General features: G+C 60.6%; 2 protein-coding genes across 10 annotated transcripts; both read left to right on the top strand.

The window, feature by feature from the left end:
* Nucleotides 1–5,865: 5,865 nt before the first annotated feature.
* CARNS1 (carnosine synthase 1) lies at nt 5,866–14,326 on the top strand. The gene is made up of 10 exons (XM_005660632.4): nt 5,866–5,959; nt 6,403–6,442; nt 7,694–7,967; nt 8,760–8,849; nt 9,095–9,582; nt 9,815–9,989; nt 10,075–10,160; nt 10,847–11,078; nt 11,174–11,454; nt 12,081–14,326. Exons 2-10 carry the CDS (start codon nt 6,440–6,442, stop codon nt 13,305–13,307), a joined length of 2,856 nt encoding a protein of 951 aa, XP_005660689.2. The 5' UTR covers nt 5,866–5,959; nt 6,403–6,439; the 3' UTR covers nt 13,308–14,326.
* Nucleotides 14,327–16,007: 1,681 nt separating this feature from the next.
* On the top strand, nt 16,008–22,097 carry RPS6KB2 (ribosomal protein S6 kinase B2). Of its 9 annotated transcripts, none has more exons than XR_014836765.1 (15): nt 16,008–16,150; nt 16,497–16,537; nt 16,633–16,753; nt 17,019–17,087; nt 17,911–18,058; nt 19,124–19,181; nt 19,298–19,398; nt 19,515–19,605; nt 19,688–19,756; nt 19,886–19,993; nt 20,744–20,806; nt 20,949–21,026; nt 21,115–21,222; nt 21,321–21,433; nt 21,663–22,097. XR_014836765.1 is itself a non-coding variant. In XM_003122462.5 (15 exons), exons 1-15 carry the CDS (start codon nt 16,073–16,075, stop codon nt 21,850–21,852), a joined length of 1,458 nt encoding a protein of 485 aa, XP_003122510.2. In that variant the 5' UTR covers nt 16,008–16,072; the 3' UTR covers nt 21,853–22,097. The 9 variants fall into 9 exon arrangements, 6 of the variants coding, with proteins under 6 accessions (XP_003122510.2, XP_005660687.1, XP_084866707.1 ...); XM_003122462.5 differs by having other exon boundaries at nt 19,688–19,778; XM_005660630.4 differs by having other exon boundaries at nt 19,688–19,778; nt 21,556–22,097.
* The last annotated feature ends 27 nt before the right edge of the window (nt 22,098–22,124 follow it).

Below are 22,124 nucleotides of genomic sequence, written 5' to 3'. Positions count from 1 at the left end.
GGAGGGGAGGCAGCTTGGCCAAAGCCTCGCTACCCACGGCAGCAGACACCAGGCTTCCCCCTGCCCCCACGTCAATGGCCATGAACCTGGCAGCCACCTCCGTCTGCTTTCCTGGCCGTGCTCTCTCTCCTGCTCACCCCCCCACCCTCCCCAAGACTGGGCCCCTGTGAGTTAAAGATAAAGAGGAGCTTCCTGAGCCCCAACCTCACCCCACTAGGGTACTTGCAGTTAATAATTAACACACGCCCCTGCAGTTCACAGACCCCTTTCTCAGAGCCCCTTCCCACCCACCTACTCTCCCTCTCTCTGCTGGTGGCACTGATAATCTCTTTCTAGGAAGGGTAGGACGGCTAGGTTGGGGATGCAGCCCAGGAGCACACAGAGGGGCCGAGTGGGCTAGACCAGGCCTTAGGCTTAGAGCAGGTGTCTAATGGATTCTCAGGCATTGAAGCAGGTAGGTGCGGAGCCAGCAGAGGCTTTATGGAGTCGGCCCCGAACTCCCTGCCCCCCACTGGCTCAGCTCTTCTGCTAGGACGGCAGGGAAGCAGGAAAGCAGCAGAGCAGCCTTGGCCTCTCTTGCTGGAGTGGAGAGTCCAGCATCCTGAGTCAGGAGGGGGCTACGTGGCAGTCTTACCCCTGGATACAGACCCTGGAGCAGGTGGTCTCCAGCCGGGCCCCTCCAGCTGGGACTGAGTCAGTGCCTTGTCTACTCAGGGAAGCACTTTCTAGGCAGTCCTGTTATCAACCCTCTACCTGGGAAGCCTGGGCCCAGCCGAGGGCTCAGACGGGAAAAGAATCAGCTTCCTCCTTGTGCCAACACTTCTTTATACACGCTGCTCCTGCAGGGCTGTGCTGGCCCCTCTGGATAATTCTTCTGTTTTGGTTTGTTTTTCAGGGACACGCCCATGGCATATGGAAGTTCCCAGGCTAGGGGTTGAATCGGAGCTACAGCTGCCAGCCTACGCCACAGCCACAGCAATGCCAGATCTGAGCCGTGTCTGTGACCTATGCCGAGGCTCATGGCAATGCCGGATCCTTAACCCACTGAGTGAGGCCAGGGATCAAACCTGCATCCTTGTGGATACTAATTGGGTTCTTAACCCAACGGGAACTCCCCCTGCTAGTCCCTCTGGCACCTGTGCACTAATTGGGAAAAGATGCACCTCCTCCAGGCACCTGAAGAACTGCAGGGCAGAAGAGAAGTGAACACTCAGCCGGGTACCTTTGTGCAGTGAGCAACCTGCACAACCACACTCAGTGAACCTAGCAGCCCCAGCTCCCAACAAACCCTGCCTGGAAAGGGGTTCAGAGAAGGCGAGGTACACACCTAAGCGTGCTCATCCCATGGGGACCAAAGCTAGGATGGTACCTAGTGATGTCCATCAGCCTGAGTCAGCCCAGGGGACAGGAGTGGGGGGCAGGCAGAGAACTGGAGGGCAAATGGACGTCCCTTGGTTGGGGGCGGGCATGGTCTTCGTCTCAACTGCCACCCACCCCACACTGTCCAGAAGCCAGGCCTGGACTCCCTGCAAAGTTCCTGCATAGGGAAGTCCCTCTCACTCTGAACCTCAGTCTCCTCCTACAGATAACGGGATAATAACAGCTCACACCCCAGACCTAAGAGAATTCTATCAGTCTCATTTTTCAATATTGTTGTTTTGTTTTGTTCTGTTTTTTTCTTGTTTCTTTTTTGTCAGCTCCATGGTATATGGAGTTCCTGGGCTAGAGATCTGGTCCGAGCCACAGTTGTGGCCTATGCCACGGCTGCAGCAATGCCAGATCCTTAACCCACTGTGCCAGGTGGGTGATCGATCCCACGTCCTGGTGCTGCAGAGATGTCGCCAATTCCATTACGCCACATTGGGAACTCCTCAATGATTACTGTTTAGTCGAGCTGGTCAGGAACCCAGGCCTTGCTTCTCCTCACCTCACCCCTGCCTAGCTCAGTTTGGTCTCAGGTGGCCCCCAGGCTCTCCTGGCTTTGACAAACCAAGAGCAACCTGCCGGCCTATGTGCCCCAAGTCCCAGGGCCCTGTGCTGAGCTGCAGGTGCCCAACCCCGATTTTCCTCCCTGCATCCACGAGGCAAACGCCGTCACAGCTGATGCCCAGCCAGGGCAGCCTGGGAGTGGGCACAGACCACACTGTTCTGTTTGCGTATATGTACACACTCCGGGAGAGGGAAGATCTGAGCCCTGCCTCTCACTAGCTGTGTGGCCTTGGGCAAATCACGTCACCTCTCTGAGACTCAATTGCCTCATCTGTAAAGCAGAGAATCAGACCTGCTTTGGAATAGGGTTAGGTGAGATATGGCACATAAAGCCCTCGGTACAGTGCCTGGGACAGGTCAAGACAAGTCTGACTTGGGAGGTCCCTGGTGGTCTAGTGGTTAGGATTCAGTGCTTCCACTGCTGCAGCTGGAGTCCAATCCCTGGCTTGGGAAATGAGATCCTACATCAAACTGCTGCAAGCTGCTGCCAAAAGGAAAGGAAAGGAGAGGGGAGGAGAGGGGAGGAGAGGGGAGGGGAGGGAAGGAAAGGTTGATTTGCTGACACCACTACCCTCTTCTTCCCCTTCTTCTTGTTCTTCTTTTTTGGCCATACACACAGCATGTGGAAGTTCCCCAGCCAGGGATTGAACCCATGTCGCAGTTGTGACCTGCACCACAGCTGCAGCAATGCCAGATCTTTACCCCCACTGCCCCGCAAGGGAACTTCCTTGACACTGCTACCTTCTCCCAGGAGCCCCTGCGCAGCCAAGCCTGGGATCAGAAACCTGAGTCCCCAGATGCTGCATCAAAAACATTAAAAACAACAGGACCTTGGGAGTTCCCTTCATGGCTCAGCAGTTAACGAACCCAACAAGGATCCATGAGGACACAGGTTCCATCCCTGGTCTAGTTCAGTGGGTAAGGATCTGGCGTTGCCGTGAGCTGTGGTGTGGGTCACCGGCGTGGTTTGGATCCTGTGTTGCTGTGGTTGTGGCGTAGACCAGTGGCTGTAGCTCCAATCGACCCCTAGCTGGGGAACTTCCATATGCCACAGGTGTGGCCCTAAAAAGCAAGCAAACAAACAAACAAACAAAAATAGGCCCCAAATGTTGTGAGCCACATGGGAAGTCCAAAAGAAATGGAGTCACTTAGGCTAAGTAAGGCCCACATCACCAAACTGAGACAACTTAATTACAGTTTCAGTTCTCTCAGAAATGGCATCTTAAATCAGTCAATCAGAAATCGCCTGACCAGCACAAGCGAGGTCATCTGCCTGATAGGCCCCTGTCGCCGCCTGAAAGAAAGTGACCTTGCAATAACCAACCCACTCTTTTGCCTAAGTATAACTTCTTCAGGTCTGCTCCCATCTTCCAGGAAAGCTCTTTCATTTTGCACAGCTCCTTGGAGCGCCTTTCTATCTGCTAGACGGGGTACTGCCCGATTCACAAACCACTGGACAAAACAAAAAAGATCTTTAAAATTTACTCTGTTGAGGAGTTCCCTGATGGCTCCATGGGAGAAGGATCCAGCATTGTCACTGCTGTGGCTCTGGTCACTGCTATGGCTCGGGTTTGATCCGTAGCCCAGGAACTTCTGCATGCCACAGCCGCACCCAGAAACAAAACCAAAAACACTTGAAAAAGATTTGGGGGATTCCCATCATGGTGCAGCAGAAACGAATCCGACTAGGAACCATGAGGTTGCAGGTTTGATCCCTGGCCTCCCTCAGTGGGTTAAGGATCTGGCATTGCCGTGAGCTGTGGCATATGTCTCAGACGAGGCTCAGGTCCTGCTTGCTGTGGCTGCGGCCAGCAGCTTCAGCTCCAATTAGACTCCTCGCCTGGGAACCTCCATACGCTGTGGGTGCTGAAAAAAAAAAGCAAAAAAAAAAAAAGCTTTGGAGTTCCTGTTGTGGCTCAGCGGTAATAACTGAGTGGTATCTATGAGGATGTGGGTTTGCTCCCTGGCCCTGCTCCGTGGGTTAAGGATCCAGCGTGGCCCTGAGCTGTGAGGTAGATCCCAGGTGGGGCTTGGATCTGGCATTGCTGTGGCTGTGGTGTAGGCCGGCAGCTGTAACTCTTATTTGACCCCTAGCCTGGGAACCTCCATGTGATGCAAGTGCGGCCCTAAAAAGACCAAAAAAAAAAAAAAAAAAAAAAGTTTACTCTGTTGGATTTTAATACTTGTTAAGTGTCAAAGCTCGTGTTCTTTGATGACCTCCACGCTCCACCCCCGCTCCTCCCATGGGACCTCCCTAGAGCTCAGGCCACCACGCAGCAAGAGGATGGATCTTCCAGGGGGGCCATGCCTCATTCCAGGAGGCTGGGCTGGCCACGGGGACAGCCTGGGGCAGATCTGGAGCAGAGGAGTCCAGAGCAGCCCTGGAAACCTGCATAGGGGGCTGGGCTGGGCTGGGGGGCTCAGATAAGTCACTTCTCCCCTCTGAGCCCCTCTCTTGGTAAACAGGCTGGGTCTTCACAGGCTGCTCTGTATACAGTACAAAAGTCCCAAAGTGGCCGCCCTTGGTCCCACAAGTGCTTCTCGCCCCTCGGTACTCTCCCTCAGCCCATTAGCCTCCGGGGGGCTCTAGAGAGAGGAGGGGCGGCGAGGAGGGTGCAGGACACGGTGATAATCCTTACCAGGCCTATGAGATGGTAACTAGCCCCATTTTTTTTTTCTTTTTTAGGGTCACACCTACCGCATATGGAAGTTTCCAGCCTAGGGGTCAAATCAGAGCTGCAGCAGCTGGCCACAGCCAGAGCAATGCCAGATCCAAGCTATGTCTGTGACACCATAGCTCATGGCAACTCGGGTTCCTTAACCCACTGAGTGAGGCCAGGGATTGAACTCGTGCCCTCACGGATACTAGCTGGGTTAGTTATCGCTGAGCCACAATGGGAACTCCACCAGCTGGGTTCTTAACGCCCTGAGCCACAGTGGGAACTCCGAGCCAGGTCTCTTGAGGTGTGCTTCTGGGGTGTTCAGGTGCGTGTGCCTGGGGGTAAGGGTGTGTATCTGGGGAGATGGTGGGTATAGCTGTGGGTGTCCAGCTGACCTGGGCGTTGATGGGCGGAGCAGACCTTCCCAGGCTCACAGCCACTGGAACTCCCAGCTGGGGTGCCCTCTTGCCTCGTGGCCTTCTGCAGGGCAGTGGGTGTCCCAGGGAACTAGGACTTCTCTTGTAGGGGTGTCTTACCTGGTGGTCACTACTCTGGTAGGGGCCGGGAGAGGTGAGGAGGGGACCCCACAGATGTACGGGGACCCCTGCTCAAGAGGGCCTTTCTGGGGGTGCTCTGTGCCATAAGGCAGGGCGCTCATTGGCAAACAGCTGCGGCCAGGGTGCCGGGGAGCTCAGGATTCTGTCCAAGGCCAGGGCTCCAGAATGTGCACCCCAGCCGCCCTCCCCAGAGGGCAAGCCCTGGTAGCAGTCTCTGCCCACTCTAGCTTTCCCCTCTGCCCCTCCCCCTCCCCTCTTTCCATCCTTCTTTTTATTTTGGGTCTCCTCTCTCCCCTCCACTCCCAACTCCTCCTGTCTTTTCTTTACATGGCAGTACGTTTGTGACCCTCTCTGATGATCGCTCTCCGTCAGAGCCGGCCCTCTGTTCCACTTACTCTGTGTCTCTGAAGGTCCCCTGTCCGTCCTTCTGTCCGTCTCTCCCTGATCCACCCCTCCGCCCTGCCTCTGGCAGCTCGGGCCGCCCACCCCAGGGCAGCAGGTTTGGAATGGGTGACCAGGATCTGGGCAGGAGGGGCGGAGCGGGTCCCCCCCCCATCGGGCGGACAGTGGGGCCTGGCCCCTCCGCCCCGCGCCGCCCCCGCCCGGCACTGGGCATGCCCCGGGCGCTTCTATATAAAGCGGCGCCGCCTTGACTGGGCGCTGTGCCGCCGCCGCCGAGTCCCGATTCCCAAGTCCCGAGTCCCGCTGGTCCGCGCCGCCCGCCGAACCCCGCCGAGCCGCTACGCCCGCCAGGTACCCCGGCTGCTGCCCGCGCCCCGGGGAGAGCCAGGGAGGGGACTGCGGGGCAGGGGCCGCGGGGATGGGGACCTTGACCGCCCGCGCCCCCCAGCGGGACCCGCGACACTAACCTCACCCCCTTCCCAGACGCGCGCGCACACACGCGCGGGGACCTGGCGCCACGTCCACCCCCGCTGGAAGGGCTGCGGGCTGGGACCCCCAGGGCTGCGCTGCTCGGGGCAACTTGGGATGTGTGCGCTCGGGGTGCGGGCCCTGTGAGGTCTTGGCGTCGTCAGTCCCTCGGCTTCCTTGGTGTGGGGGTGGGGCAGCGGGCTACCTCTTGGCCAGGACCAGAGAGAGGCACGTGGCGGCCACCTCTCTGCCTCCCAAGTCTTAGGGGCTGGCGCTGCGGTAGAGACGGGACTGCCCTGACTCCCTCCTCCGTCTCTCTTCCTCAGTCTCTTCCAACAGTCTCTCAGCCTCTCCACCTGTAAGATGGTGAGTCTCCTCGTCCCTCCCCATAAAAGCCCAAACCCCTCACCAGAGGGACCGCCCAGAGGGCAGCACCTGACACACCGTAGCCCCGGGGGCTCCCCGTGCAGACAGCTCAGACCCATGACCAGATGCACACACACCCACTGACTCCCTGTCTGGGTGCCAGACACTTCCTCTCACCCCCATCAGCCCCGGGAGGCGGGCACTCTTGGTCCCCTTGGCATTCATTCATTCTGCAATATTTATGACCTTGTGCCCTGCCCTATTCTGAGGGTGGGGACACAGCAGTGAACCCAGTCTGGGCTCAGGGAATGCAGCTTCTAAAGGGCACCGAGGCTCGGAATTTGATACTGGCAAACTGGGATTCAAATCCAGGTCTGTGGCTCAGACCTGTGCCCTCCTGGTCGCCTGCAGCACCCTGGCTCCCAGTGACTGAGGTGGTACGCTAGGTCCAGCCTCATTGACACCTCGCGGGGGCAACAGGGCAGGCATCGGGCACCCGCAAGGCCCAAAGAAGCCTCATGGCTTGTCCAAGGAGGCCCAGGGTGGACATGCCTACCTGTGTTCCTACCTATGTTCCCACTGAGCCTGGGGCGCCTCCTTCGGGAGTCAGCCAGCCTCGGAGAGGGGCAGGGTGTAAGATTTCACCCAAAGAGCATTTCCATGACTCAGGACATCTGAAAAGAAGGGCACCTGCTTTTTCCCTAGTAATGCCGGACCTGGGACAGGGCGCACAGTAGGTCCTCAGGCCGACTTGGGGATGATGATGGACTGGCTTCACTGATGAACTGCGGTCTCAGGGGAACTCCTTGATGACAGATGGGTCACTGAGACCAGAGAGAAGCCCAGGAGTGATTACTTGGTTCATTGTTCATTTATTCCTCAGTCTTCTAACACTGAGCAGCTACAGTGTGCCAGGCACTGTTTTAGGTGCCAGGACTGCCTTGATAAAACAAAACTAGCAAAAAACCTCTGCCCCCGTGAACCAAGCTGGGGCAACCTGGGCATGGGGCTGGGGGGCAGTGCTCCAGCCAGCAGGGCACTGCTTTCCGCCCCGCCCCCTGGGCACTGCACATACACTGTACAAAGCGTTCCCACCTGCAGGTTCCTCACCCCCAAATCCAAGCCCACGCTCTTTGGTTCCTTGGAACCAAAAGTGTCTGCCCCAGGTTAGGAGAGTGGGGCGCTGATACCCTGGAGTGACTTCATGTGGCCCCGCTCCTACCCAAGACCCACCGCTTCTGCCCCCTTTAGCTCTCCCTGGATGCACTGGGTCCTGAGTGGGACTGCCCCCTGGGCTCCAAGGACCTGGAGGAAGAGGAGGGCCCTGGGAGCGGGGGCTCTGGCTTGCCGCCCCCCAGCTGCTTCCCTGGTTCCTGGCGCCACGACGTGGGCCTGGACTGCAAGGGCTCCCCTGAGGGGGCAGAGGCCCGGGCCTGGACCGTCCACTACTATAGCCTCCTGCAGAGCTGTCTGCAGCAAGCTGGCCTTCCGGAGACTCAGGACCGAAGCCAGGTGCCCCGCACAGGTGCCTGAGGGCTCCGGGGATGGGGGGGGTCCCTGGGGGGGGAGGGGTACCCCCGGGAGGAGGGAGGCACCCTCAGCCCAGCCTGCTCCCCATCTCTGTCAAGGTTGGCCCCTTCCCCCACGCTCTGGCTGGGTCTGAAGCCAGGGAGGCAAGGCCAGGCAACCTCCAACCTTCAGGCATTTCAAAGGGCATCTGGCACTGGAAAAGTCAGAGATCAAGCTTTCCCTCCTGCCCCTGGAATATCCAGCCCTGGGGTTGGCCATCCGTGTTCTGTGGAACCAAAGCTTCTATAGAAGTGTCTTGGCAGCTGCTGGGGAGGCAGCTAGCAGTCGGGACCCAAGACTCCTCTCTGCTTTATCTGTTGTAGGCATCAGGTAGCCACGAGAGTTTGCGTAGACAGAGGGTTTACAGCTAGAGCTCGTGGCCGTCACAGAGCTGGCCCCATTGTACCAACTGGGAAAATGAGGCACAGAGACTCCTCCCCCCGCTACAGGCACCAAGGGTCACACAGAGTCAGTGGCAGAGCTCATTTCGAACCCAGAGCTCCGGTCGCCCAGCCCCCGGGGCCCTTGTGGACCAGCTGCTGAGAGACGGGAGCCAGCTCGCAGGGCAGGGCTGGGCAGGCAGCGCCCCCACCCCTCTCCAGCTTCCCCTCTCCCCTTTACTTTTCTCAGATCCCCTGGAAGGACCTGGGGGCCCAAGGGTGGGGGCAGGGCCATGGGGTGGAGAACGTTGGGCTGCAAGACCCCAAGGGGAGCCCTTGGTGAGCTTGGCAATGTTGTCTTCCTCGAGGCTGCCCCGGGGCGGAGGCGACCCTGTGCGTTCTGGGATCCCCCAGTACCTTTCTGTCCGTGCTGCTGGAGGGTGGGGTCCAGAGCCCGGGTGAGTGTGTGCCCAAGTCCCCACCCCCTCCTGCAGAAAGGGCAGCCCTGCCCTGGCCCGGCCACATCCCAAAATACCCGCCGACCCTGGCAACTGCCTGCATTCCACTGGACCAGCTGCCCTGCTCCGAGTGGGGGTGGCTTCTGGGAGCAGCTGCCCCTTCTACCCAGGGGCCCGGGCTGGAGGTGGAGGGCACGGGGCATCAAGCCTGCCCTGGCCAGCAACCCTCCTCCCTCTGCCCACAGGAAACATGCTTCTCTGCCTGTCCCCTGCTTGGCTGACAAAGGTGCCAGCACCAGGGCAGCCAGGGGAGTCGACCCTGCTGGTCTCCAAGGCCGTGAGCTTCCACTCAGGGGGTCTGACATTCCTGGATGACTTTGTCCCCCCTCGCCGAGCCACCTACTTCCTGGCGGGCCTGGGGCTGGGGCCTGGCCCAGGTCGAGAGGCAGCTGAGCTCGCCCGCGACCTGACCTGCCCCACAGGAGCCTCGGCCGAGCTGGCCCGGCTGCTGGAGGACCGGCTGCTGACAAGGCGGTTGCTGGCTCAGCAGGGTGACGTGGCCGTGCCAGCTACCCTGGCTTTCACCTACAAGCCACCGGCACTGCTGCGGGGAGGGGATGCCAGCCCGGGACTACGGCTGGTGGAGCTGAATGGCAAAGAGGGCCAGGAAGCACTGGTGAAGGAGGAAGTAGGGACCTTTCTGCACTCCGAGGCCCTGGGTGATGCCCTGCAGGTAACGGCCTCCCGCCCCTGAGGTTCTGAAGGTGCCAGCAGGATGGGACCGGTGGATGGTTACCAAGGCCTGCTGGGAAGCTGGTGCCAACTTTGAGCCCTGCCACTGCCCCCTCTCTGTGTTGGTCCCCTGTCTTCTTACCTCAGTTTACTCATTAGCTCCCGTAGTACGAGTGTCCCAGCCTGCAGGGGCCTGGGGTGGTGAGGAGGTCCCCTTCCCTTCCCTGCTGCAGGTAGCCGTGAAGCTCAGTGGCTGGCGCTGGCGGGGGCGGCAGGCATTGCGTCTGTACCCACGAGCAGAGCTAGGCCCAGTGGTGGACACAGTGCTGGCATTGCTGGAGAAACTGGAGGAGGAGGAGAGTGTCCTGGTGGAGGCTGTGTGCCCACCTGCCCGGCTGCCCTTCCCAGGTGAGAGCCACCTGGGCTGGCCACGGGTGGAGCTTGGCTCAGCCTCCTGGCTGCTCCGTGCTCAGGCCTCAGCATCGTCCTCCAGGCAGCCCCTCACCTGGCCCTGAGCTGGCTCTGCGCATCTGTGCTGTGGTGTGTCGGACACAGGGTGATAGGCCCCTGCTGAGCAAGGTGAGCTTGGTTCAGATCCTGACCCTGCGGCCACACCTGAGCCCGGCTCCACTGAGCTGATGGGGGCCCTGGGCAAAATCTTGGAGGTGGGGGGGGGTCTCGGTTGCCTCGGTAAGGACTCCTGAATCTGACACCCTCCTCTCCAACCCTGCCGGTACCCTGCCCACCCCAGGAGCCCGACCTGGGATCTCATGCTGGGTACCAGAAGGTACCGGGCACCAGGGCCCAGTGCTGAACCCTCTTCCTGGGGAGCTCTTGCCCACAGAAGAAGCTGACGCAGGGTCCCCGATAACCTCCACTGCAGGAAGCCCTTTAGGAGGGGGCTCCAACTCGGGCAGCTCAAGCAGAGAGGGAGAGGTTCAACCCTCCTGGAGCTCCAGGGCTGGGCCCACCAGGCAGGCACAGGCACCGGGGCTGCAGAACTGGAAGCAAGCATGCTTGGAGCCCTTAGGGAGCAGAGATCCCAGCTGGGCCTGGAAGCCTGGGAGACCCCTCCCAGGGGCCTAGGGACCGGATGAACAGTAGCAGGGGAAGGTGGTTTGTGGGGTGAAACTGGAGAACAAGACTTCTTCAATGTCCAGTGAGGGGTGTGGCCTGGATCATGACATAAGGGGAGGTGGGCTGGGGACGGGCGTAGTCCTGGGGGGACTCCTCCTGAGCCAGCCACCTGACGATCCCCTGACCAGATGGTATGCGGCGTCGGCCGTGTGGACAGGCCTCTGCGGCACCAGAGCTCCTTGCCACAAACGCTGGAGGTGGCACTGGCCCAGTGCGGTCTGGGTGAGGCTTCGCAGGTGGCGGTCGTGCGGCAGCGTGTCAAGGCTGCGGCCGAGGCCGCTCTAGCCGCTGTGCAGGCCCTGGAGGCCGGGCTGAGCGCTGAGCAGCGCGGCGGGCGCCAGGCCCGCACTGACTTCCTCGGTGAGTGCGGGCCGCCGGGGACGGGGATACGGGGGCGCGGGGGCGCGAGGCCGGCGGGGGGCCCGCACTGAGCCTGCGCCACCTGCCTGGCCCAGGGGTGGACTTTGCCCTGACGGTGGCCGGCCGCGCGCTGACCCCTGTGGCCCTGGAGCTGAACGGAGGCCTGTGTCTGGAGGCGTGCGGCGCGCTCGAGGGGCTGTGGGCAGCGCCGCGCCCGGGGCTGGCGGCCGAGGAGGCGGCGGCCGCGCCGCTGGTGGAGACGATGCTGCGACGCTCTGCGCGGTACCTCATGGAGGGCAAGCAGTTGCTGCTGCTGGGCGCGGGCGGCTTCAGCAAGAAGTTCGTGTGGGAGGCGGCGCGCGACTACGGACTCAAGGTGGGCGGGGCGTGGGCGGGGCTCAAAGTCCCGGCCTGAGTGGTGGAGGCGGGGCCTGGGGCGGTGTTAGCCTGGGGGCGGGACCTGCGCGAGCGGTTGGCTGGGGGCTAGAGCCCAAGCGTCGGGGCGGGGCCTGTCGCCCAGCCCAGGTTGGAAGTCTCAACTCTTTTTGGCCTCTAGCTGAGTTCTGTCCTCGCCAGGTGTAAACGGCCCCTTGGCACCCCAGACCACTAGTCCCAAGCCCTAACCCTGGTGGTTCGCCTACAAACCCTGGCCGGATTGAGGCTGCCTGTGGGAAAGAGTCCACCCGGCCTCACTGTCACCGCCCCCCTCTCCCGCGTTTGCGCTAGCCCCTCCCACCTCCGTCACACCCCCTGCCTGCTGCAGCCCTCCTTCGTCTTATTCAGCTCCCAGCCGAAGCACTGCCTCCTCTAGGTGGCCTTTCCTTCCCTCTGGGCTGTCCCACCTCTGTACCTTCCACTTAATCATCAACAAATATTTTTTGAGCACCTAGCATCGGTGAACCTGTCTCCCCTGAGGGCCAGGACTATGTTGTAGACACCTCCTATTGCCCAGCGCTCAGTGCAAGCTGATCTCGGTGTGTTGCCGTCCTGTGGTTTCTGCAGGTGCATCTGGTGGATTCGGACCCCAACCACTTTGCGTCCCAGCTGGTGCAGACCTTCATCCACTTCAATGTAACGGAGCACCAGAGGGATGAGGAGAATGCACGGGTGCTGGCGGAGTTGGTGCGGGCACGTGGCCTGCAACTAGATGGCTGCTTTTCCTACTGGGATGACTGCCTGGTGCTCACAGCCTTGCTCTGCCAGGAGCTGGGTCTGCCCAGCAACCCGCCAGCCGCCATGCACCTGGCCAAGCAGAAGAGCCGTACCCAGCTGCACCTGTTGTCCCGCCATGGCCCACCCTGGCCCGCACCCTCCCTCTATGCTGTGCCCTGCTGTCCACTGGAGAGTGAGGCTGATGTGGACAGGGCTGCCCGCCAGGTACCCCTGCCAGGCGTCATGAAGCTGGAGTTTGGGGCGGGCGCAGTGGGTGTGCGGCTGGTGGAGGATGCGTCGCAGTGCCACGAGCACTTTTCCCGGATCTCCCGAGACCTGCAGGTCGAGGCTGACCACCCCGGCATTGGGCTGGGCTGGGGCAATGCCATGCTGCTGATGGAGTTCATCGAGGGCACCGAACACGATGTGGATCTGGTGTTGTTTGGTGGGCAACTGCTGGCTGCCTTCGTCTCCGACAATGGCCCCACACGGCTGCCTGGCTTCACTGAGACGGCAGCCTGCATGCCCACTGGGCTGGCACCGGAGCAGGAGGCGCAGCTGGTGCAGGCAGCCTTCCGCTGTTGCCTGGGCTGTGGGCTGCTGGATGGGGTCTTCAATGTGGAGCTCAAGCTGACCGGGGCGGGGCCTCGGCTCATCGAGATCAACCCCCGCATGGGCGGCTTCTACCTGCGAGACTGGATCCTGGAGCTTTATGGTGTGGACCTGCTGCTGGCTGCTGCTATGGTGGCCTGCGGCCTGCGGCCTGCCCTGCCTGCTCGCCCCCGCGCCCGTGGCCACCTGGTGGGTGTCATGTGCCTGGTGTCCCAGCACCTGCAGGCGCTGAGGTCCACTGCCAGCCGTGAGACCCTGAAGGCTCTTCATGACCAGGGCCTGCTGCGCCTCAATCTGCTGGAGGAGGCCCTGGTGCCTGGCGAATACGAGGAGCCCTATTGCAGTGTGGCCTGTGCTGGGCCCAGCCTGGCAGAGGCCCGTCTCCGCCTGCTGGGCCTCTGCCAGGGCTTGGGTATTGATGGGCCCCACTATCCTGTTGCTTACTTCTTATCCCACTTCAAATAGTGCTGGGGCCGGAGGGCAGGGGCAAAGTGCTGGATGGGGGGTGGGTGGCTGTGGTGCCCTCTGCTCCCTGGTGCTCTCCCTGCTTCTCTTCCCATAGCCCTGCCCCAACCCTGGTCTGGTCCATTCCAAGACCCCAGGTCTGTCCCAGAGTGAGTGGCAGGGCTGTTTCGACACCAAGGCGTCTTGGACTTGAGGGCCTCAAAAGAATGTATCAGGTGGGCCACTGGTCCTTCTTGCCCACCTGAAGGCCCCGTACAGCCCACAGCTGCCCAGGACTCTATCCATGGAGAAGCAACAACAGATGAAAACACACACACACACGCACATCCTGCCCCCAGGTTGGTGGAAGTGGGCCCAAGCCCAGCCCATCCGCCCCCACCCCTCCAGGTCTGTCTGTCTTCCTGCTGTCTGCAGGAGAGAACCTGGCTGGCCCCTGGCCTTGGACAGATCCCAAGAAAACCTGAGACTAAGTCCCTCCTTTGTGAACAAATTCTAGATCGTTCTAGAGCTGGCTGACAACTTTCAGCAGTGCCCCACCTGCCTCATTTGGCCTGTGCAGCAGAAGCATCTGACCTGGCGTCAGCAGTAATCATCTCCCCTCCAGGCGGACTCTATTGTCCCATTCTACAGATAAGGAACCAGGTTTAGAGAGGAAAAGCCACTGCGTTGATGTCATACTACAGTGGCTGAAGTGTTGAGGGACAAGAGGCAAGGTCCAGGTTTCTGCTTTGCCTAAGTTGTATGGGGCCACTCAGCTTCTAGGCCCCACTCACCTCTTTGCCCCCATTCATATGTGGCCCGGACACAATATGAACACCCCCACCCGAGCACAGTGTACCTTATCCACCAAGCTTTGGTGCTTTGGCCTCGGATACGCCTAACCAGCATTGGCAGAGAAGACCCTTCACTCCCTCTGCATTTGGGGGAGGCTGCTTTGAGAAACCTGTCTCTGTGCAGCATGGGAGCTGCGGACAGCTCCACGAGTGTCCTTCTCCGAATAAAGGCTTACACTACTGAAATGTCCCGAGTCTGGGATAGACACTTGCGACTTTGGACAACACCTGTCAGGCTCAGCTAGAGAGGAGGGGAGGAGGAGGGAGCAGTATTGAAGGGATATCTGTGGCATCCAGCGCTAAGGATAAGCTGCCACCCAGGCCAGGCCTCTGGGTTGACCTTTGGCGAGAGGCCTGCCAGGGATACCCACACCCACACCAAGCCAAACTTAAGGGTTTCCTGAGGGTGGCATTACAACCAGGGGGCCACACCCAGCCGGGCAGTCCTCCTCCAGCTTGGGACCCTGAATTCTGAGTTCACGTCTAGCCTCCCTTGTCCAACTGGAATGCACATTCAGACAGCTTCCAAAATTCAGAACTCATCCAAGGCCTGGTCTGGCCCAATTCACAACCCCAGAACTCCACCCGACAAGAATCCATGCCTGAGGGAGTTCCTGTCGTGGCTCAGAATCAAATCTGACTAGTATCCGTATGGAAGCAGGTTCGATCCATGAGGAAGCGGGTGTGATCCCTGGCCTCGCTTAGTGGGTTAAGGATCTGACGTTGCCATGAGCTGTGGTGTAGGGCACACGTGTTTCAGATCCCATGTTGCTGTGGCTGTGACAGAGGCTGGCAGCTACAGCTCCTATTCAACCCCATAGCCTGGGAACCTCCATATGCTGCAGGAGCAGCCCTAACAAGCCAAAAAAAAAAAAAAAAAAAAAAAAGAAAGAAAGAAAGAAAAAGAATCCATGCCCAAATTTATTTTATTTATTTATTTTTTTGTCTTTTAAGGGCCACACCTGTGGCATATGGATGTTCCCAGGCTAAGGGTCTAATTGGAGCTGTTGCTGCCGGTCTACAACACAGCCACAGCCATGCCAGAGCTGAGCCCCTTCTGCGACGTACACCACAGCTCAAAGGCAACGCCAGATCCTTAACCCACTGAGCGAGGCCACGGATCGAACCCACCACCTCATGGTTCCGCTGCGCCAAGACAGAACTCCCCGTGCCCAGGTTTAAACTTACAGACCAGATGTGGTGTGTTCACCCACTCACTGTAGTGAAGTTTTACTAAGCAACTATTCTGTACCGGGTAGCGGGATCACTAAATGTGCTGAAATTGGCAAAGAAGCAAACTCCAACACAAGCCCATGTTTACGGGTGGATCTACGAGATCCAAACCCTTTCCGGCAGGAATGTGGCAACAAAGCCCAGCAGTAAGCTGAGCACAGAGCAGTAAAAGCTCTGACCTGCAGGTCCTTGAGCTGGGAGGCACGTTAGGGAGACGTGATGCAAAGGTCGGCTCCCTTTCAGGGACCAACAGAGAGATATATTCGACCTGCCTCTCGCCACCGAGACAGCCTGGTAACGCAGGGTTCCAACAGAGCTGGGAATTGCACTTACACGCACACCTGCTTGCACTTCCGACTCTGCATAATCCAAACTCAAACTCTCCCTGGAGCCAAGATGGTCGCCCTCCAGGAGGCCCTAGTCGGGTGTTGCCCCAGGGGAGCTGTATTGGGAAGACTGAAGGGTCCTCGGGAAAGGGTTGTGCGGGCTTTGGCATCCCGGCACCCTGGAACTACCATTCCCGAGATGCCTTGCGACGGACGCCATCTTTTGCCCCGCAGGCGGGAGGGAGGGATGGCCTCCTGCGTCCCCGGCGCGCGAGGCCTCCGTCGCGGAGCGATGACGTAAGGGCTTCGGCCCCGGCCTGTCAGTCAGAGTGGCTAGGTACTAGCAGAGGGGCTCCGCCGGGCCCGCGCAGGTATGGCGGCGGTGTTTGACCTGGACCTGGAGACGGAGGAAGGCAGCGAGGGCGAAGGCGAGCCAGAGTTCAGCCCGGCGGTGAGTGACGCGCGGGCGCGGCTCGATCCCGGCCCGATCCCTTCACCCAGGCGGTGGGATACCTCGGGTTCCCTCGACCCAGAGGGGGCTCGGCTCCAGCAGACCTCGGTCTGTCTCAGATCCCAGGCACTGTTAAGCTCTGACCCTACTCTCACCCCGACCTGTCTGGCAGGACTCCAGCCCTGTCCCTGAGTCTCCCTTTCCTGCCCTCGCCTCTGCTCCCCAGTCCTGACCCATCGGATGCCAGCTCCCAGTCCTGACCCCTCCTCTCCTGGGCCAAGCAGTCCAGCCTCGGGGGGAGGGGGCCTGGCACCTCCCTTGGCTCTTACCCCTCGGTTTCTCACAGGATGCGTGTCCCCTTGCCGAGTCGAGGGCGGCTGGCCTGGAGTGAGTGAGGGTCGTGCTGGGGGAGGAGGGAATGGGCTGGGGAAAGGGACTTTAGGAGCACTGGAGCTCCCCCCATTGACTTCTTGTGTCCACAGGCCTGTGGGACACTATGAGGAGGTGGAGCTGACAGAAACCAGTGTAAACCCGGGCCCTGAGCGCATTGGGCCCCACTGCTTTGAGCTGCTGCGCGTGCTGGGCAAGGGCAACTACGGCAAGGTACTGGCCCTCCTTCCTCAGTGTTGCTGGAGCAAAGGGTCTCAAAACAAATTAGACTTCTAAAGCATCAGAGCCTGTGCTTGAACTCAGAGGTAAACAGGTCAAGGAGGGAAGAGTAAATCCTCTCCAATCAGGACTTCGGATCTTTACTGCCCCACCCTTGGGTGGGCCTAGGCCTCTGGTCCCAGTGCCAGAGCTTCGGGGTGGTGCTTTTGGAAGATAGGATGTGGAGAGGGAGGTTGATCCTGTCTCCCCTGCCCTGCAGGTGTTCCAGGTGAGAAAGGTGCAGGGCACCAACCTGGGCAAAATCTATGCCATGAAAGTCTTGAGGAAGGTGAGTCATTTCTTCAGCCCACAGAGCCTCACTGAGTGGCTGTCATTCCCAGTGCGCTCCGTGAACCCGGGGAGGAGATGGTTTTGCAGTAATTCTCAACCATGGACAACACTGCCTGCCTCCCAGGGACATCTGGCAATGTCTGTGTACATCTCAGAGTCATGAATAGAGAGGATGCTACTGGCATCCAGTGGGTAGAGGCCAGGAATTCTGCTAAATATCCTACAGTGCAGAAGATAGGAGTTCCCACCCTGGTGGCCTAGTGGGGTTAAGGATTGTCACCGCTGTGGCATGGGTTTGATCCTTGGCCCAGGAACTTCCGCAATGCCACAGGTACGTCCCAAGAATAAGACAGCTTCCAGAGTTCCCACTGTGGCTCAGTGGAAACGAACCCGACCAGTATCCATGAGGATGCGGGTCCGATCCCTGGCCTCACTCAGTGGGTTAAGGATCCAGCATCACCATGAGCTGTGGTGTAGGTCGCAGACACAGCTCGGATCTGGTGTAGCTGTGGCTATGGTGTAGACTGTCAGCTATAGCTCTGATTCGGTCCCTACCCTGGGAACTTCTGCATGCCACAGGTGCAGCCCCCCAAAAAGACAGCCCCCTCCAACAAAGAATTACCTGCTCCAAATGTCGTGAGTGCCAAGGTTAAGAAACACCTTGCTGCTAGGATAAACCAGCCCTGGGCAAGGACAGTTGCTGCTAGGAGCAGAATGATGGGGAAACACAGCCGGGAGATGGAGCATAGCAGAAAGGTGATGGCTGGAGGGTCTGAAGGAGCCCTGGACGCCCACCTTCTAACCGGTCCCTGCCTCTCCAGGCCAAAATCGTGCGCAATGCCAAGGACACAGCCCACACCCGGGCTGAGCGGAACATTCTAGAGTCAGTGAAGCACCCCTTCATTGTCGAGCTGGCCTATGCCTTCCAGACTGGTGGCAAACTCTACCTCATCCTCGAGTGCCTTAGTGGTATGTGTTTGGGCCCTGCCAAGGGCGTGGGTGAGTCCAGGGAACCAGTGCAGGGAGCTCTGGGGGGAGCTGGGAGGGGTGTGGTGTGTAGAATGGCTGGAGGCCCCCACCTCATCCATCTGTCCATTCATCCATTGATTGATTGATTCATTCATTCAGCAAACGTCTGTCCAGTGCCTCTCGTATCCCTCACCTGTGTTGGGGGTGGTTGGGAGTGGTGGGACTGCCTATGCAAGTCCAGAAGGTGGCTTTGTCCATGTCCACTACCCCTTTGTGTCCTGGTCCTCTGTCCTGTGTGCCCTGCATCCAGTTGGGTCTCAGATCCAGGGGGTTCATTCTCTGCGGTGCCCTCCGTCCTCTCCAGTCTCTTGGGGGAGGGGAGGAGCCACGGTTGCTCCTTAATGGGTCTCGAAGCCTCCAGCTCACCCTCTGCCTCGTGTCTCCTCCACTAACTGCCAGGATCATTGTCTCAGAGCATGGGGTTGTCCCCAGCACCCTACTCAGAATTCCAGGGCTCCCTGTAACTGCCGGGATCACGCCTGGCCTCCTTGGTCTGGTGCCCCCTGCTCACCGTGCAGTGGTCCGGGCCTGCTTTTCCCACCGACCGCCTCCTTCCCGATGAGCTGTGAGCTTCATTCCCTGTGCTCCATCTCTGCATCCCCTCTAAGTGTCACCGCTGCCACGGACTTTCTCTCTCCCCTCGTGCTGGGGTTAATGGTGTCCCCCCATCTGCTCTGTGAGGTCTTTCGGGTAAGGCTCTCGGAGGTGTGGCCTCAGCCTGGCACATCAGAGCGGTTGTCTGCCTGTCTGTCTCCCCGTTAGACTGAGCATCCTGAGGGCAGTGGCTGGGTCTCTTCATCTCTGTGTCCCCAGCTTCACCCAGCACAGGGCCAGGCACCGAGTAGGCGTCGGTAGATGTTTGCTGAATTGAATTGCACCCCACGGCAGCCCTGTGAGGCAGGTAGGGCGGGAACTGCGAGCCCCACTCTCCCCAAGAAGAACCGAGGCTCGGTGAGCAGAGGAGCTCGGTCTCGGTGCACAGCCGCTGACGTGTTTGTGTCGCAGGCGGCGAGCTCTTCACGCGGCTGGAGCGAGAGGGCATCTTCCTGGAAGACACGGCCTGGTGGGTGTTAAACCCCCTCCCCCGCCCACCTCTCTCCCGGGGGGGTCCAGGGGCCCCCTTGCCGCCAGAGCCTGGCCCCACCCCCACCCGGCTTGCACCCTGTCCTGTCTCTGCAGCTTCTACCTGTCAGAGATCACGCTGGCCCTGGGCCACCTCCACTCCCAAGGCATCATCTACCGGGACCTCAAACCTGAGAACGTCATGCTCAGCAGCCAGGGTGTGCATGCGTGTTGGTGGGGGGGGGGCGCAGAGCTCCGGGGAGGGGGGTTGGGGAGAGGCGGGCGCGGCGGGCTGGGGTCCCGACCAACCCCCCCGCCCCCGGTGCATCCTCAGGCCACATCAAGCTGACGGACTTCGGCCTCTGCAAGGAGTCTATCCACGAGGGCACGGTCACCCACACCTTCTGTGGCACCATCGAGTACATGTAAGCGGCAGTCGGCTGGGCCCAGGGGTTCGGGAGCCCAGGCAGGCAGGGCTTGGCCTGACTGACGTCCCCTGGCCCCCAGGGCCCCTGAGATTCTGGTGCGCAGTGGCCACAACCGGGCGGTGGACTGGTGGAGCCTGGGGGCCCTGATGTACGACATGCTCACTGGATCGGCAAGTCCAGCCCCCGCGGGAGGGAGGGCGGGCGGGCGGCGGGCCCCCTGGCGGGGCAGGGCCGGCGGGTGGCCCACAAGGCCCCTCTCACCTTCTGCTTTCTCCAGCCACCCTTCACTGCAGAGAACCGGAAGAAAACCATGGACAAGATCATCAGAGGGAAGCTGGTGCTGCCACCCTACCTCACCCCGGATGCCCGGGACCTTGTCAAAAAGGTGCGCTGCCTCCTGCCCCGGCCTCTCCTCGCAGGCCCTGCCTGGGCTCCTGGGTCCCCCTGGGCCGGGGCTGCTCGGGCCACCCCTGCCCAGATGGGTGCCTTTGGGCTGCGGAGCTCTGGCTTTGGGGTCCGTGACGTCAGCTCTGACCAGACCAGCTGCTGACCCAGGACAAGTCCCTGGTCCGAGTCCTCTTCAGTGAAATGTGCACGAGGAGAGCTGGCTGCTGTCTCCTCTGAAGGCCATCTCTGGGATCCCAGTGGGAGGGTGGGCACCCCAACCCAGGTTGCGAGTTGGATCCCCAGGAAAGTGCCCCGGGGTGATGCCTGCAAGGGGGCGCCTTGCAGTGGCTTCGCGGAGAAGGGGCCGTGGGGGGTTCCCATGGTGGCTCAGAAAGTCAAGAACCCAACTAGGATCCATGAGGATGTGGGTTCGATCCCTGGCCTCGCTCAGAGGGTTAAGGATCTGGCATCAGACGCAGCTCAGATCTGGCGTGGCTGTGGCTGTAGCACAGGCAGGAAGCTGCATCTCCAATTCAACCCCCAGCCTGGGAACCTCCATAGGCCGCGGGTACGGCCATGAAAAAAAATTTAAAAAAAGGAAAGGGCCATTGGACCAAACCTTGAAGTCCTGAGGGTGTCAGGAGGTGGAGACCACACTCCAGAGCCTCCCCCCAACCCCAGCCCGCATTCAGGATCAGACGACGGGTCCCCCTCCCCGGGACCCTCACCCTTTGTCCTTGTTCTACAGTTTCTGAAGAGGAATCCCAGCCAACGGATTGGGGGTGGCCCAGGGGACGCCGCCGACGTGCAGGTGGGTCTGAGACCACCATGAGGGGGCAGGGCTGAGCCCCCAACGCTGCTCAAGTGCAGGGGCAGGGCCTCAGGGCCAAGGGAGTTTCAGAGGGAGCCAAGGAGGGCGAAGTCCCAGCACGTTTGGGGCACTCTCCGCACAGAAACATCCCTTCTTCCGGCACATTAATTGGGAGGACCTCCTGGCCCGCCGCGTGGACCCCCCTTTCCGGCCCTGCCTGGTGAGTGGAGGTCCCTCTGGCTCCAGGGGTGGGTGGAAGCCCCTGTCCTGGACACCCCTGACACCCCACCTGCCCTGGGGACCCACAGCAGTCGGAGGAGGACGTGAGCCAGTTTGACACCCACTTCACGAGGCAGACGCCGGTGGACAGTCCAGATGACACGGCCCTCAGTGAGAGTGCCAACCAGGCCTTCCTGGTGAGGCCTGGGGGCCTGAGGCCTTTGGGGACACGGGCAGGGCTTGTGGCCAAAGAGCCATGGGCCCTGAGCCTCGCCCGCGCCCCCTCTGCCCCCAGGGTTTCACGTACGTGGCGCCCTCCGTCCTGGACAGCATCAAGGAGGGCTTCTCCTTCCAGCCCAAGCTGCGCTCTCCCCGGCGCCTCAACAGCAGCCCCCGGACCCCCGTCAGGTGCGGCAGGCACTGGCCTCCAGCTCTTCTGGCTTTGGCTCTGCTGTCAACCGGGCTGCCCTGGCCATCTCTTAACCAGTCTTAGCCTCTGTTTCTCTGTCTCTTGTGGGGACACCTTACAGCAGGGCTGCCTACTGGGCACCTGACCTCACAGCCTGAGCACCAGGGTGGGAAGTCGGCCCCCCGGCCCTGCGCCAGTAGAGGCTGACTGCTGCCTTGTCGCCTGCAGCCCCCTGAAGTTCTCGCCCTTCGAGGGATTCCGGCCCAGCCCCGGCCCGCCAGATCCCATGGAGCCCCCTCTGCCTCCTCTCCTGCCCCCGCCGCCTCCCCCGCCGCCCTCAAGCACTGCCCCCCTCCCCATCCGACCCCCCTCAGGAACCAAGAAGTCCAAGAGGGGCCGCGGGCGCCCTGGGCGCTAGGAGGACAGGTGGGGAGGCGGGCAGCGTGGAGACCCCTCCCTCTCTGGTGGGACCCTGGGCCAGTTCCAGAGACCTGGGGCTGAGTCCAGGGTACAGGATTGCATGTGCGTGAGCGTGTGTCTCTGTTGGGGGCGGCTGTGCCCTTGAATCTTGAACGCCAAGGGCCGCCGGCTGTGGCTGAGGGCATCCCCCTGGCCTCCCGCAGTTGAGCTATGCCCTTGGAGAATTAAAAGTTTTGAATCGTGGCACTGACCTGGCTCTTCCTTTGCACT

This window comes from Sus scrofa, chromosome 2, assembly GCF_054392235.1.
Source record: "Sus scrofa isolate SSC_HxYL_T2T_F1_AM1 chromosome 2, Sscrofa_HxYL_maternal_Yorkshire_Landrace_v2.0, whole genome shotgun sequence".
NCBI classification, from domain to species: domain Eukaryota; kingdom Metazoa; phylum Chordata; class Mammalia; order Artiodactyla; family Suidae; genus Sus; species Sus scrofa.
Note: the sequence above shows the minus strand (reverse complement) of the source record. Positions and strands in the feature narration are given on the sequence as shown.